The sequence below is a fragment of the Accipiter gentilis genome, chromosome 13 (assembly GCF_929443795.1).
Source record: "Accipiter gentilis chromosome 13, bAccGen1.1, whole genome shotgun sequence".
NCBI classification, from domain to species: domain Eukaryota; kingdom Metazoa; phylum Chordata; class Aves; order Accipitriformes; family Accipitridae; genus Astur; species Astur gentilis.
The window spans coordinates 32,631,285-32,648,007 of NC_064892.1; the positions used below are offsets into that span (position 1 = coordinate 32,631,285).

At 40.1% G+C, this 16,723-nt stretch overlaps 1 protein-coding gene across 9 annotated transcripts in view; it reads left to right on the forward strand.

Annotated features, from left to right (window-relative positions):
• Nucleotides 1-16,723, forward strand: part of FNDC3A (fibronectin type III domain containing 3A) — a 123,440-nt gene that overhangs the window by 65,599 nt on the left and 41,118 nt on the right. For all 9 annotated transcript variants that reach the window (XM_049815938.1, XM_049815942.1, XM_049815944.1 and 6 more), the window contains 4 exons: nucleotides 2,393-2,469; nucleotides 7,291-7,528; nucleotides 10,075-10,347; nucleotides 12,440-12,498. In XM_049815938.1, the coding sequence (XP_049671895.1) occupies nucleotides 2,393-2,469; nucleotides 7,291-7,528; nucleotides 10,075-10,347; nucleotides 12,440-12,498 (647 nt within the window). The remainder of the gene's footprint in view (nucleotides 1-2,392; nucleotides 2,470-7,290; nucleotides 7,529-10,074; nucleotides 10,348-12,439; nucleotides 12,499-16,723) is intronic.

Genomic DNA, 16,723 nt, shown 5'->3' on the forward strand with positions numbered 1-16,723 from the left:
CTATATCTCATTCTAAAGAAGTCCCTATAGTATGTGTAATCAAGTTGGATTACATGCTACTTTTTTCAAGAATGCTTTTTGTTCCTTTTCCCCCGCTCTTGGCATTCTGGCACAGTTATCTTTATTTTTCTGCCAAGCTCATACTTATCAGAATGAGGTACGCTAATCTTATATACCGTACTTTGCATTTACTTAGTACTTTCCATTTGCAGATCTTAACTGAGTTTATAAAACATTAATGTGGAACTCTGAATGCCATTTCAGAAGTATTAGTGAACTTCACTAAGACTTGGATTTGGTGCTTTGGGTAGCTTCACTACACCGAATTGGACATTTGGAGAATGCAGCCTGGAGTGTCTGAATCCCAACCTTATGTGCTTGCCACAAAACCTGATCAGATTGTATTGCGTTTCAGTTTTTCTTTAATAATTAAACTTCAGCGATTGTTGCCTTGTGTATTTTAAAGACAAGAATGTAAAGACATCTGCAGGCAGTCCCTCTTGAAGTCTGTGTCAGTGTGCTTGCTCTGACAGAGGCCAGTATCAAATACTAAAGGGGAGAGCATAAGGATGGGGCAGGCACACAAAAATAACTTTCTTGTTTCTGGCCTCCTGAACCAAAAGTTATACTTGTATATTTTACAGCTCTTAATGGATTACCCCTCTCAATTCATTTAATTTCTCCTGAACCTAACCTTTAGTTTCCATAATGTTATTACAGCAAGGAGTTAGACAATCTAGCTGTGCATTTCATGAGAAATTTCTTTGTCTGCTTTAAACCTTTTACCTGGTGTTTTAATTTAATATCTCTGCTTCTTGCACGTGAGAAACTGTAAATTATCTATCTTCCCCTTTTTTTAGGCAGTTTGGGTGCAGGGGGGGGGGGTATAGGTCTCTTAGTATTCCTCTGCTGCCAGTACTTTTACTTTTTAACCATCTTCAGGTGGAAGAATCCTGGTCTCTTTAATCTGTCCTGATAAACAGGTGGAAAGCCACTGTAAACTTTTTTTTTTTGTCCTTTTCTTGTTCTGTGTGTTCTTTTTGAAAGGTGGAGACAAACAGTGCTCAAAGTATTGAGGTACAGCGTGGATTTATACCACAGTGTAATAATGTTTTCTGCTTGTTCTCTGTTCTGTTAGTAATGATTTTTAATGTTCTCTTTCTTCCTGCAAATGCCACTGAACAATGCTCGGCTGGTATTTCCTTAGAAATATATGTAGTAACTCCATAGTCTGTTTATTTACAGCTAATTTATGGCTCATCACTGTAAATAAATACTTCTGGTTTTGTCCAGGTGTGCTAATTTGCACTTACCAACACTATTTCTTCTGCTTTTTTATCATCCCGTCACTGAGTACTGTGAGACCCTTTGCAGCTCTCTGAGAGCATACCAAAAATTTGTCACCTCGCTGTTCATGTCCTTTTCCAGAAGTTTTGTTAATACGTTGAACAGATTCTTCTTTGCATGCCTTTGGGAGTCCTCTGGTCACTCTAGGCACTTCGAAAGCTGATCATTTACTTCTTGTTGTTTCCTGTGTTCAAGACAGTTAGTTATTCATGAAAAGACTTTTTCCATTTTTAATCAAAGGCAGCATTACTACTTCAAGAGTTTTTGAGAGAGGTTGCCAAAAGCTTTTTGAAAATTCAAGTTTGTGACAGTGTCCCTGTGCTCTTTGAAGGTATCAGATTTTCCAGGCAGTACTTTCATCTACAAATGCCACCTTAACACATTCCCATTGTCATATTTATCTAAGTGTCTGTGAACTCTGTTCTTTCTGTTTTGCATGGTACAAGGATCATCGTGGTATCACAACTATCCCGTTAGTAGCAGTAGACTTACCGGTTTGTAATACACTGGCTTTCGCTTGGGACCTTAAGTTAGTGTCCTATTTGCCGCCTCCCACTCCTGTGGTACTGAGCCCACTTTAGGTGATAAGACCATAGTAACAGAGCAGCAATTTTGTAAGTAATTTTCTTGACAACTCTTAACTGAATACTGTCTGGTTTCAGCAGTTTGTTTCAAATGGTTTGTTTTGTTTTGTTTCTGCTTTAAAGTCTCTTCTATTGTCTTTTCATCGTGGGACACTTCTTTGACTTGTCACCTGTTAAGAAGTTTTGACATAAGGTCTTCTGTGAGCTTACTGACAGAGAAGGGAGAAATATGTGCTGGTGAATTTTTTTAGGTTTGTTTCAGGGGCGGGGCAGGTGTTCCTAACGGTCTCTGAGGTTTCTAAGAGTGCCCTTTGCTATAATTTTATCTGTACAGTTCATTGCCTTTGTTTATCCATGTTATCTTGTATAGTTTTCACAAAGACTTTGCAGTTCAGTATGTTCTTTAAACTTTCTCGAATTATTAAATGGTGCTGTACTGAATGTTTCTGTAACCCATTTAGGTCCTGCTCAGGTTCCAATGATGTCCCCAAATGGTTCAGTGCCTACTATTTATGTGCCTCCTGGATATGCTCCACAGGTATGTCTCTTCATTTGATTCTTATTTTATTTCCTTTAATGCAAACTAGGAGGGTAGAACCATAATAGCTAATTCAGTGAATCAATGTGTCAAGTTTCAGAGTCACTGTGGTCAAGCAAGTAAGTAAGGGGAGATGTTACATAGCATCTCTGTGATGGGAGACTTATCACACTGTATGTGTACCTGTTTAGTGATATATTAACTTCTTACATGACAATAATAAGCACAGGTCCTTGTTGGGTTTGGGATCCTAATGTACTAGATGCCCTCTGAATATAAAATGCAATCATGACCCAAATAGCTCATTGTGCAGGACCTGTACTGATTTCTGTGTTAGTGGATGTTGTCTCTTGGCACCATTATAATTTTATGTGCGTACATAGTTCATGTCTGGGAGGTTTCCTGCAGGTAAGGAGTAAAACAGATCAGTTAGAAAAAGTAGCAAACAACACTGAAAAAATGTCAGCTGTCCATTGGAGATAAATTATCATACAATACGTGTTTCCACAGCTTGTCTTAAACTGGGGCTCTCATTTTCTCACTGTGGTGTGATTCCTAATTTAGATGCCTGAAAATTAAATGAGAGCTAGATAACCTGGACATCCTTTAAAGTAGATTAAAGGGATGATTCCTCTTGGCAATTTGTGACACCTGGATAATAATGAGTTGGGTGGCCTTCTAGATGGTGTCTCTTTCTCACCTCAACTATAGAACAAGTCTAGGGGTTAGTAGGTCAGACCTGAAGTTAGAGCAGATGAATACCACTCTCCATAATGTCAGCCTTTCTCACGATGTTCTGTTGTTTGAACAGTCTACCTCTGACGTGCATCCCACGGTGTACACTGAGAAGAGACTGCAACATGTAAAATGCAACCAAAAAACCCACAGCGTCTAGCAGACGTTGGACTAATTAACTGAATGGCATAAAAAATTGTCCTCTAGCAAAAGAAAAGGCTGTTAGGTTAGGCAGACTAATATTCTGTGGCTTTACCTTTCATCTGGTGAAAGCTGGCTGATAAGTTGATTCATGTATCCTTGAATAGTTAGGAGTTGAATTCCCAAACAGGCAGAAGAAAAATGAATTGAAAATAATCATGAAAGTTCATTTATCTTAAGAGCGTAGTAAAAAGTCTTGATTCCTATTAGAATTCATTTTTAAAGAACTGGAAGAATTTTTGAGATAAGTGAAATTCTGAATTCCACCATATTTCTTGAGTACTTAATTTCAGTTGATGAAGTACTTAATGCTTAAAAAGTTGTGTAACCTGTGCCAATCTGAATAATATTTATAAAATGAATTTATCCTTCCTTTGAGGACAGCTTGCAGCAGACAGGCTGAAGGACTGGGCCTTGCTGAGGCATGCTCGTTAGCCTTTTGTTGGAGCTTGTTAGTGCGAGCAGGTGTTGTGCTAACACAGAGCTCTGACTTTTGAACGGAAGGTGCCTCACATCTATGCAGCTGACGGTACAGGTGGAACGAGCTCACATCTGCTGTTTTCGTCTGAGTAGAAGTATCATAGTCCAGGAAAACCTGTAGTTTATAAGGCTTCTGAAGTATTTACTGCTGGCAAAACATACCAGCTGTTGTGGTTTATGTTGGAAGTTCCTGTTAGAAGCCAGAAGATTTGATAGAGGAGTCTTGCAAACAGGAAGGTCTGACACTATTGAGCGAAGAGTTATCCCAGGCTTAATGCAGTCTCAGCAAAGTAACTTACATGGCTTCTTCAGGCATAGTATATTTTTAAATGTCAGCAACTGGAGATATATTTTGAGAGAAATTGGAAACCAGCTAAATGTCTAAAGCCATCAGGCTGGAAGAACAACTTAGCGCAACCATCTTTTGTCTATCCATTTTCATTTAGTTGTACTGTGCCTCCGCTTGCTTCAGTTCCTGTTTGGCAGTGATACAGCGCACTGTCCTCTGTTAGAAGTTGGGGATGACTACAGAATAAAGGATATTTATTTTTCTTATATCACATAAATAAAAAGCAATTCATAAGTTGATTTACTTTTTGCCTTCCTCTTGGTTTGGAACTGTAGTTTTAAAACTCTGCAAGAAAGCACATCTTTATTCATCCTCTCTAAGACGTCTATATTCACCGTCTGTAGTGAGTTTTCCAGTGAAGTTTGGTTGGCTCACTCAACCAAACAGGCCTATGCCAGACCTACATGTTTTGCTAGCACAATTAGGATAATAGATAGCTTGTGGCTGGTTTGTTTTGGGTTTTTTTAACTTAAAATTACATACTTGACATGATGCCCTTATTGCTTTTTGGAGGGTTTTTATCTGTGTAGTTGCCTGGTAGAGGCCTACCATTGAGTTGATGTTTGATTTAGAGGTACAGTTAGAGACTTGTCAGACTCTTCATTTTAAACTGTCAAACTTAAGGTCTCTGCTGCTATGAATTTGGTATCTATTTCTGAGTTACTTAGGCTATTAGCAGACCCAAGAAAACAAATAAATTATAAACTAAGTAACCTGGTTTTTAATGGAATCTGCTTCCTATATAATCTGAATCTCCTCATAAAATAATGATAAATTGCGTAATTTTTTTTGGTAAGCAAAAAGGACTTAAATAATTAAAACTACATTGCAGTGTTTAGAGAATTTCATTGGACAGCAGAAGTCCTAGTTGTATTTACTGCTATTAATACATCCTGCCTTTAGGATACCACATAGCTACGGTTGCACCGATAAGAAGAGTGTTGTCTTTAGTGAAATTACTCTTTCCCAATAAGGGACAATTTCTGTATACTCAAAATAGTCAGCCCATCTTTTAAAGTCACGTGGAATGTATATATTTTAAAGCTGTGTTCACTTCGTTCATTTATATTAATTTCCAGCACTCTGTTTATGTAAGTAAGGTGGGATCAGCTCCGTTGTGTACATACTTTTATGTCTTTTGAATGTTATTGCACATGCACAGAGATCTTCATTCTGCCATTACACCAGAAGCATACAGCTGTGTCTACGTAACTGTCTTTCGTAGTACAGTAGTGAAGTTTTGAAACAATTTCCTACACCAACCTCACTTACCTTGCGTTGGTTCAGCTACCAGGATAATTTTAGGGTGCACAGATTAGATTTCTGTCAGAGAAAACAAAAGCAGAAGCTCCGTTCCAGATGTACCAGATGCACACCAACCCCTTATGGAGACATGGTGAAACCAATGATTGATCCTCCAAGCCGCTTGCTGTCATGGGCTTGGCGGAGGTGTTCACACCAGGGCATGGGACTAAATCTAGCCAAGCATAATACCCTTAAGCTTAAACAGTGGAGTTGAAAGCAGCTTAGCACTAAGTGCTTTGATCTGTTGATTTGCTTCTGTTGCACCAGGTGTACATTGGTGTACACATACACGTCCCCACCTCATTTCAAATGTCAGTGTACACTTGCATCATAGGGTTGCCTTGTCCCCTGCTTTTGAATGTAGTCATGATATTCCAGATTCTGTTCTTCTGTTCTTCTCCCCCTTTTCTGGATAAAAGTTTAATCCAAAAACTTACATTGCAGTCCCTGCTGTGGCATTATTTTACAAGCATTTTACTAGGAGCTGGAGAACAATTTATTCAGTGGCATCCCAGACACTAAAGTTATTGACACCGCAATACACACAAGTCAAATTATGCCAAGATAATCTCTAGATATTGCCAACAGTCATGTACTTTTGTGAATTTACCAGTAGCGACACGGACATCTAGAGAGGATAATGATGGTGTTCTTCCCTGTCTGCGATGTGCTACAGGACCGGACCCCTGTTTCTGGTCCGGCTGATGACCGACCCTCGTTTAGCGAGAAGCATTTTCTGCTTCAGTACTTTATAGAGGATGTGCCTTTGTGCCCTGCTCTCCGCCAGACCCCTGCGCGCTGCATGTACTGTGTACCCAGCACACCTCAGCTCCGTGCATCTCGCATGACCACACTTACTCTCATCATGGGATCGCGTATGCTGCTTTTGCTTCTTCGAACTTCCAGCAACGTTGCTAAGGGCTGCGCGTAGGTCCCTCGGCCGAAGGCTGTCGTGTCACATCTTCCATTTGCCGTTTTTGCGCAACGAGTCTTTGCGCACCAGAGTCTGGCAGCCGCTGCCACAACGGCCCCTGTTCCTGAGTAGTATGTGGTTTCCTTCAGGGTGTGAGACATTTTAACAGGTGGGGCAGGGAGAAAAGAAAAACACCTTCTCTTTTTTCAAAACTACCTCGAGTTGCGGAGGAGTCTTGAGAGGGCTGACTACCATCCTGCTAGGGTTTTTTTCTCTAACAGCTTGATGCAGATGAAGGCTGCTGCCCGCTAACGGGTGCTGTATGGCAAACGCCTCCTGGGTTAGCGTTGGTGGACCGAGTTGGGCACAAAGCAAAGACCAGACACTGTTGTGCCTTTTCCCTCACCGTTTATGCGGAGTGAGGTCTGTCCGCCCACCAGATCACTTCTAGGGAGCAATCTAGTTGTTATACTGTAGAACAAATCCTAGGAGCAGTGTAGCATACAAGCGATGTGAATGAGGGTGGAAACAGGTCCGTGGGGAAAAGCTAGGCTCATGCCATAAATAAATCTGGTTGTTTATAAGATGCTGTTATGGTCAGATTTTTTTTTAACAGTATTTTTCCCCATCACATTGAGAAATTAATGGCATTTTTGCAGTTAATATACTTAATGTAGATAGTCCTTTAAGTGCCCTATCTTTTTTTTTCTTATGCTCTCCTGTGTTCCTTTTCTCGAATTAAGGGTTTTACTATTCCTAGTTATGTTTAAGTATCTATAGAAACATACCTTTCAGACAGTCATTTCTCTTTTGGTGCGTGGTGTCTCTCGCTGTACAGGTTATTGAGGATAACGGTGTTCGAAGGGTTGTGGTGGTTCCCCAGCCTCCGGAATTTCATCCTGGTGGTCACGCAGTGATACACAGGCCTCCGCATCCCCCGCTGCCTGGCTTCCTGCCTCTCCCAGCCATGATACCCCCTCCACCACGTCATATATACTCACCCGTGACCGGAGCCGGTGACATGGCAACGCAGTACATTCCACAGTATCACACCTCGCAAGTATATGGAGATCTGGGTAAGTAGCTTATCAAATATTGCAAGTTCTATCAAAGCAAATAACGCTGTACTCGTTTCCAGCATGTTACACTGATGTACGGGCTTTGTCGGCAAGACTTAGAGCTTAAATGGGAGCTATACGCACAAGTTTTTTATGAGGATACCAGTCTTGTTTTTTACTGAAGCTTACTATTCCAGAAGAATTTCTTTTAATTAGACTTGTCTATTCAGTGATCCCTTAAACATACAGATTATTTCTTATGTGTATCAGTTATAGATTTGCCCACCAAAGCAATGCAGGAAGTGTTTGTAGTGATTCGGGTGATGCCTTCTTCCGAGATTCAGCATTTAAATCCATACCTGAGCACTGTTCTGAGATCTTATGTCTTGCAAGTATCCTGTTTGATGCATGAAACAGGAGTCCTTAGTATTGATTTTGAAAAAAGCTTGCTATTTTTCCATAAAAAAATGTATGCATTTAGTCCAGTGTCCATATTGAAGTCCAACTTGAATAATCAGGTGACACCAGCCTAAACTTAATACTGTAGTTGAAGCTGTCTTTGGTAGTTCTATTGACATCTGCCTTTAATATGGTTTGGTGGCAAAGTGTATGTGTGTACTAACTCAGGGGTTGGGTTGTTAGATTAATATTTACATTTCTGGTAGACTTGCTTTTCTTTAGATAAACTTCTGCTATAAGGCAGGTGCTGACCTTGAGAGAGTTTCAGAGAGCGATGCCGGGTTACTGTTTTTAGAGAAAGAAGGTAGAAGCTATGGAGGAGGAGACCAAACACAACTTTGTCATGTTGCTGTAGATGCATAGATTCTCAGTGTTCTGCGATACTACTAAACTCATTTAAAAATGTCCTCCATATAGTCACTGTGCTTAAATAGTCATGATGTACAAAGCCATCAGATGAGAATACACCGATGCCTTGATCTTCCTGGAATTCTTAGTGTTTCTGTATTCTTAAGTTGTACTTTATTTCTTCCTTGCACTACTTTGGTAACAGTACATTCTTAGATGCTCTTTGGGTGCTTATTTATAGCTTTATTAATTTCTTGGTTTCCTGTAGATAGCAGTTATTTGCTTTTAGTTTGCTAAATTAAGAGATTGGAGTGTGATAATTAAATGCACAAAAGATAAAGGATACTTGTTAATGGAATAATGTTTTTTAGATTTATGCTGTAGGTTACATCCCTTTAAATGAATTCAGTGATAATTTGCTAAACTGCTAATGTAAAAAAAAATTGATAAAGTGGGATTCTTTGCTTTGTTTTAAATATATATGTAGTATGCCCTTGGATTTGGGGAATTAGAGGACTGGGGATGCTTTAATTTGCTACATATTTACTACAAATTTCATATTTAATGCTGGACCACTGTCTTTGGCTCTGGCTTTCGGAAGTCAAAGCCCACAGTTAGGCTTCTATATGAGGAATCTGAATTTAAGGTGGGGAAAAAAACCTGGAAGTGCTTAGACCATGGTAGTTCTCTAACAAGAGCACCTAAATCTCTAATGGGAGTGAAAAATAAATTTCTAAGTAGTCACAGCTTATCTAGTAGTCCTCTGTCAAATTTTCTGGGAATTAAGCTCACCTAAAAAAACCCAGAAACTGAAAAGTTCTCTAGCTTTGTGATTTTTATCCTTCTTGCAAGGAAGTTTTTATTTGCTCCTGTTTTCTATACTTCCTAGCACTCGGGGAATAACAGATAATGAACTTCATTCTTCAGACTGAGTGATCCAGCTTACCTGAAAATGGACAAATTCTATGCTGGTTTTGAAGGACGGATTTTTCTGAAAGCTTTCATTATTTGTTATAGATAGGGTTACACTGAAGAAGGAGTTGGTGCCATGTGGTACGCTGTTTTAAAGTCTTGAGTCAATAAGCTGTTTCTAAGCAAAAAGGTGAAATGGATAAAAATGTTAGAATTGAACAGAAAAGTTCACCAACCTACAGTTTAATTTTTTTCATTAGTCTGCTGCTGACTCTTTTCCAAAGCCACTTTCTGACTTAGGGACTTCGCTAATACTGCAGCAATGCCTCGGGTTGCTGTGTACAGGTGTAGCGTAGTTACAAGACCTAGCCATACCGTCTTCAGTCTTTTAGTGTCTTTCAGTTACCCTGTGCTTTTGTGGGGTTTTTCTGTGTTTTCTGCTGAAGCACCATTAAAGTAACAGAGCTCTAGTTGCATTCTGAAACTTAAAACTTCGCATTAGAGCAAATGTCCTCCCATGTAATAAAGTCGCGTGTTTTTTCTCTGTTGACTTCAGCCTGTACCTTACAGCTCAAGGAAGATTATAGAAATGTTTTAAGAATAATTTTTAAGTAGAGAAAAGATGTGGGAAGGAAAGATTACACTTTCTCCTCTAACATGTTGTTAATGTCCAATTAGCGTGTATCAGTTTACCTGCTGGACGCTTCAGTTTTCCAACAGGAATAGAGAAGTAATTTTATACACAAGTGCACACTTAATGCACATAGCATTTTTAAATAGATTTTTAATTACATTCCATTCTTAGTTGATTATTTTTAATTTTTTTCTTCTTTACTTCAATTTAGATACTCTGCCTGGTCATGGAAGATCCAACTTTAGGGACGAAAGGTCTAGTAAAACATATGAAAGGTTACAAAAAAAATTAAAAGATCGACATGGAACTCAGAAGGATAAGTTAAACAGTCCTCCGTCATCTCCTCAGAAATGTCCTTCTCCTACAAGTGAACATAATGGACTTACAAAAGGACAGGATGCAGCTGGTATAAGCACAGGTTCTACCAAAAGCAAGTCTTTGGGCAAAGGAAAAAGCAATTCTCAGACAGACACAGAAGTAGAAGGTAAGTGTTAAAAAAAATATATATATATTTAAATATAATTCAAGTCCAGTGTCTGTCTGAATATAGCATTTTTAGATAGAACACCACTTTGACAATCTCGAAGTTGAGTGGTAGCCCGCAACTGCCCTGACTTACACAGAATGGGCTTAAGTGCAATCAGCCTGCTTGTCGCATTGGAATGATGGGCCTAAGAGAACAAAACTGCTGACATGCAAGTCTCCATGTAGATTTGAGCAAATCTTATTAGTCATACTTCATAATACGGTTTAAAGAAAAATCTGTGTTTTGTCCAGGGTCATTGGTGCTTACATTTTAAGGAATCACTGAATATTGGTGGCCCACTTGATATTGCAGAAAACATGGAAAGAACGAGATGTCTGATACAGGAAACCTGCATTCAACTTGTTAAAGAGGAGTACTTCGTAAAAGAGATAATGTTGTTATATAAAATTCACATAATGTCTGTCCCCACCAACTTATTACTGAAAGGCCTTTGTAGAAAAAGACTGGTCCTCACACTAGTCTGTGTGAGTTCATGTTTTCTGCGACACTACCATGGGGAGTGTGTTTATTATTAATACCTTCATTTCACTTGAAAGTTTGTGATCTCATAAATGGACTGAATTCGCTCAGTCTTGGTTATACAGTCCATATCTGATGATGTGTCACTATGCAACTTTCAGGTCACTGGCATAGCACTTCAGATTCAGAACACAACGTTAAAGACTTGTCATCAGCCAAGTACAATTTCCTCAGAACAGGGAGCTGTAACTAGTGATGCTGAGGGAAACAAACCGTGGTTTTCTCAACTCACGGAAGTTTGCTTTGAGACGGTGATTTTGTGCTAATGTATATTAGATTGCTGTAAACCACAAGGAACGTGAAGAAAGTATGTCTAACCAAGACCAGGAAATCTCAGCCTACAAGAGCTGTTTAAAAACATGTGTAGATGATAGCCTGTGAAAGCTTAGTACCAAGGGACACCTTTGAGATACAACCTGAATTCAGCTGTTGGGAACTGTTGCTCCAAACCTGAATGAATACTTGTCACTGTGGTTCCATGGTGGCATTTGACTTGGCTTTCTGTTTAGTTTATTTTCTGTTAGTTGGTATTTATCTGTAAGCTAACTTCACCAAGGTACAGGTGATAAAATGTACTGTTGCTTACATACGTAATGAAAATTACATTAACAGTTCCTTAGAAGTATTTTATATAATAAATGGAAAAGTACGCTTTTCAGAATTACTTAATTCAGGAGACATTTGGGAAAATTATGTACTGTGACTTAGACTTGTAATAACAAACAGAAGTCAGAAATGCATTTAATTAGTTTCAATAGCATAAACCACTTTAGAAATAGAAAGTTGTAAGTAGATTTGACCTGTGTTTTTAAAGAATTTCATCAGGCTTTGTTTTTCTTTTATTTTTCTTTTTAGTTTAAGGCAGGTTAAGTGAACAAAAAATGCCTGGCCACACCTTCAAAACCAAGTAGCCTGTTCACTTACACTATTGAGATAATAAAATTTTAGTATTGTCTGGGAGAAAGCACATAAAACACTTTCTGTAAACTTTGAGTCCCTTATAAAGCCCAGCTATACCTTCAGCTGAAACAAAACACCTTGGATTCTTTCCCCGGAATGTAACTGAAGGCTAAGCTAAGGTTTACCCTTGCAATTGAGGGAGGCCAACAGCGTTACCAGTAGTCTTACAGCTGTTGTGCAGTAACATATTTAAACCACTGTAACTTGACTGTGTCTACATCCAAAGAGAAATCTGTAGGAAATATCTCAGCCAAGAGCCTAAGTTCTCCAGAGCAGTAGTTTGTTTAAAGTTATACATTAATAAAAGATAACCAGGCTTTCTGTGTTCCATAAATCATAGAACAGATTTAGAAATAGTTTTGTATTAACAACTTTTTAGTGAGCTTTTTTGGTTTTATGTTGCCCTAGATGAATGCAAGTTGGCGAGGTGTTCTATTTTATAAATACCTTAGTCTATGTGCAGTTGTTGAATTTGAAGAGCTATTTCACTGTAAAGTCACTGAACAATACTCATGGGTACTTTTTGTTTGCTTTGATTTTGTTTTTTAAGAAAAGGATGAAGAAACAAAAGCACTTGAAGCACTTCTTTCTAATATAGCCAAGCCAGTGGTAAGTAAATAAACCTTTCCATAAAATCAGAATGTATCTGTTGCTATTTTTACACAGATACACCTCCTTTTCTCTCTCCCAACTTTAAAGGATCTTTAACTTCCTGCACTAAAGATAACTCACTTAACTTCCAGCCACTGAAATGTAAATGACCAAAGTAATTTTTAGTATATTAACATTTATGAAGCTAAAACTGTCTTGATACTTACTATATGGAATTCTTCTTGGCAACTCTGTGAAATCTCAGTATTAACAGAATTACAAAAAATATATATAGAAAGAGCTTGTAACGTTGTCAGTAACATAATGATGATGTTTAACATAAGATGATGCTTAAAATCTTCTCTTAATGTAAAAATCTGTTTTCAAATTCCTGTAACATTGTTTAGTTACAACTGTTCAGGAAACAGTTTTACACACCAGATATCTCTAGGCATGAGAGATATCTGGCGAGGTTTTGGAAACCTCACCAAAAATGAGGGTTTGGAAAACCTTATTTGAAAAGTAAAGAAAAATGATGACAGATTTCTCTTTAAGAGTCTCTGGCACCTCCAGGGAAGAGACATAAAATTTGCCAAGGAAGGTGACTGTCAGCAGTGGGCTTCTGGCTTACCTGCTTGAGAATCTACCAATTTCTTTTCAGTTTTTAAAACTGTAATTCATAATTCTGCATAGATACTTTTTAAAGGACTGTTGCCCAATTCAGTAGTTTCTTGCATTGTAGAGCAGACCTGTGTTCTTTTCTTTCATCATCTGGACCTTCCCTGGTCCTAATCTTTCTGTGAGGATATACACAGCTTTTCCAAAAATCTGCACCTCAATCCTCAGTCCACCAGCTTGCCTGAGTAAAAACAATTTGTGTTACCTATTGTAAACTACAAAAAGTCCATGTAACTGAAACTCCAGGAGGAGCTTGCCATGGGTTTGTCCAGTCAGCCAGCTACTACCTCCATAATCACGCACCTTGCTTTTCATCCTTTGTCAGTCCTTAGCTTACCACACCACACAAGTGCACACACTCACACACACACACTTCACATAACTAATAAAGAAGAGAAAACTTTTATGGAAGGAGGGACATACAGAGAAGAGAAGGTGAAGAAGGAGAAAGGGTCAGATGGAATGATCCTTGGACTTCCAAGACAGCTATTCCTTCAGCTACGTACCTTCTCTCCTTCACCTCCCGGACAACCTGGCCCTGGTTTTAGTGCCCCAGTCTTGATTCTTCTTTCGTATGTTGTTGCTTTACATACAGCCTGGTGACGAGAGGCTGAGAGAGCTGGAGCAATTTAGCCTGGAGAAGAGAAGGCTCAGGGGGGATCTTAGTAAAGTATATCGGTATCTGCAGGGTGAGTGCAAAGAGGATGGAGCCAGGCTCTTTTCAGTGGGCTCAGCGTCAGCCCCAGAGGCAATGGGCACAAACTGAAACACGGGAGGTCCCCTCTGAACATCAGGAAACACTGTTTTTTTACCATGAGGATGACTGAGCACTGGCACTGGTTGCTCAAAGAGTTTGTGGAGACTCCCTCTTCGGAGATACTGAAAATCTGTCTGGACGTGGGTCTGGGCAGCTGGCTTTAGGTGACCCTGCTTGAGCAAGGGGGCTGGACCGGTTGACCTCCAGCATTCCCTTCCAGCCTCAACCATTCTGTGATTCTGCGGTGCTGCAAGGGCTGAGCAGGGATTGTAATTAGAGAGGAAGTCCCGAATGCTTGATATCCTGCTCTGTCCAAGCGTCAGAATGGGTTAACATGTCTACAGTGCCCCTGTGTCTTCGCTGGAAGCTGTCTCACTCAACTGCTATTAAGAAGGGGTTGAGAGAGCTGAGATGAGGAGATGGAGAGGAGTTAGTTGCTCCTAGCTGTCGCTGTGGTGTAGGTAGTAGCTGGGACAGTCAGGTTCAGGAGCACTTAACAGGATGACCTTGATGATTGGAGCTAGTGGAGGGGCAGTAAAAAAGAATTTTTGGAGAAGAAACTGGGACTGAAAAGAAAACTTAGGAAGATAAAGGTGTGGGGGAGAAGGGGAGTGGAGAAGAGACAGCTCTGACAAGAATGTGAATGATCCTTTCTATCCTGACTAACAGTACGGGGACCAGCTCTTCAGAAGAAGTACGCACAGTCCTTTGCCAGTGGTCAGGGCATACAGGATGCCATCCGAGTCGGGGTGCCATCGGTGGCTGCATTGCCAAGGGGCATGACAACTCTGAGCTTTCTGGGGTGGTTAGAGCGAAACTGTGAGAAGTAGGATCAAGAGGAGGTGTCTTCTGCTGTGTTGCTAATGACATATGAAAAAGCAATGGAGTGCCAGTACTGTCTTTTCTTTCACTTCCTTCCACACTCAACGCTCAATCGTCCATGCCCTTTAGGCAAGCATGCTATTTCCCTTCCCTACCATGTCCTTACTTGAGCATCATTGCATGTAGCTGTGTGCCTACAAGCGATCTCTTCGCAGACCTCAGAAGACATCACAGGCTTAGGCATTAGTAGTCTGCTACAGACTAGACAGTGTACACAAGGCAAAAAGCCAAAATCTCAGTACTTGAAGAGGCTTATGCTTTGCGAAGGCAAGGGACTGTCAGGGCTGTGGGTGGGTGGAAGACTAGCTGATTTTGCAGCTTGGGGAGGCGTGACGTGGTAAGAGAAAGGGAGTCTGTGTTACCTACTTAGGCCTTGCACAATCAGAAGCAACACTCCCACAGTTTCTCCAAGGAAACATTTTTCTCACCCTCCCACCAGTGAACCAGAAGATTGTGGTTTTTCACACCTTCCATTTGTAGCTCTCATCAGAAATATTCCTGTAAGTTTTTGATTAATGTTTTGCTTGAAGCACTGTGGGGATTGTGCCATGATGCTCTTCTTGATGGATTATCAACACCCTGTTCTGTGGTTGAACTTCAGTGCTGGCACAGGCAATACCGGATACTGGCTGTGGTGGTGGTCACCAGATGATCATACAAGGGCTCTCCAGTACAGTGTCCATGGCACCATATCCTGCTCCAGAAAGCCCAGAGTAGTGCCGAAGGCTGTGACCTCTCCTGGGCTGTCCCATGTCTTACTGCCCAGGTCCAGGGCATGCACATTTACATCAGGCGGTGGGCTCTGTGGCGTGCTTTCACACATCTCTGTCGGGTCTGTGCAGTATGGCGTACGGGCACATCAGCTTTGCTGCCTCCAAATTCCCATTAGGTGTTTTTATGAACACGTTCTCATTTTCTTGAACTTTTCCCTGTATGGATTCCCCATCCTTTTATACGTGACAGTATTAAGTCAAGTTGGTAAAGTGGTCCTGGCACCACGTAACCTTTCTAATTAGGGAGGTCTTGAACTTTTTATACCGAGATGTAAGTTGGAGTGGTTTTGCAGATTGCACCAGGCTGAGCCCTCAGTGTTTGAGCAGAGTCTTCAACAGCTGTCGTGTCCATTAACCAAACAACAAAGCAAGCAGGAGAGAAGACAAGGGGACCTGAAAAGGCAAAAGCAAAATGAAGAATGGAGCAGAGGGCTGAGTATTTAATAAGGAGAGGCAATAGGAACTCTGAATTTGAGGACAATATTGATTAATTGCTTCTTAGTGAAGAAATCAGTAATTACTGTCATATGCTTGCATCGTGTGAAGCTGGAGTTTTGTGTTAAAATAGTATATGCTGATGTAATCTAAGACTGCCATAGTGTATATACACAATAGAGAAAAGTTTTTTACTGGAAATCTTCATTTTAGCAATTCTTGATCTTTTAATACTTCGGGTTTGTCCCTTATTAATAGTCTTGTGAGGAAGAATAGAGCTGCACCTAGACTTGTGTTTAAGAATCATTCTCTTAACTGGAAGTTGAATCTGAAAAGCAGTACAAAATGTTTTATAAACGAGTTCAAAAGGACTTAAATTACGTTCTCTGATTCTCTATTGTCAGTGCTTGCAGCTGTGATCTTTTTCTTTCTTTTAGCAACTGAGTGGTTGAAAATACTCATACACCTGTATGTGAATTTACTGGAAAGCTCCAGAACTTATGAAATATGTGACATCATAGAGAGTGTGGGTCCAGAAGAAGAAAAACCTTGATGTTATTCAGTCCCACTCTTACTGCCTCTCTTCTTTTTGTCTGATTACTGACCCCTCACGAATGAGCTGTATTTCTGGGGACCCCACACTCCCCCACTGCCATTCTCGGGTTGCGGAAAAGAAGGTGGTACCAACTTCAGTGGGTTTCAGGTGTATGAGGTACAG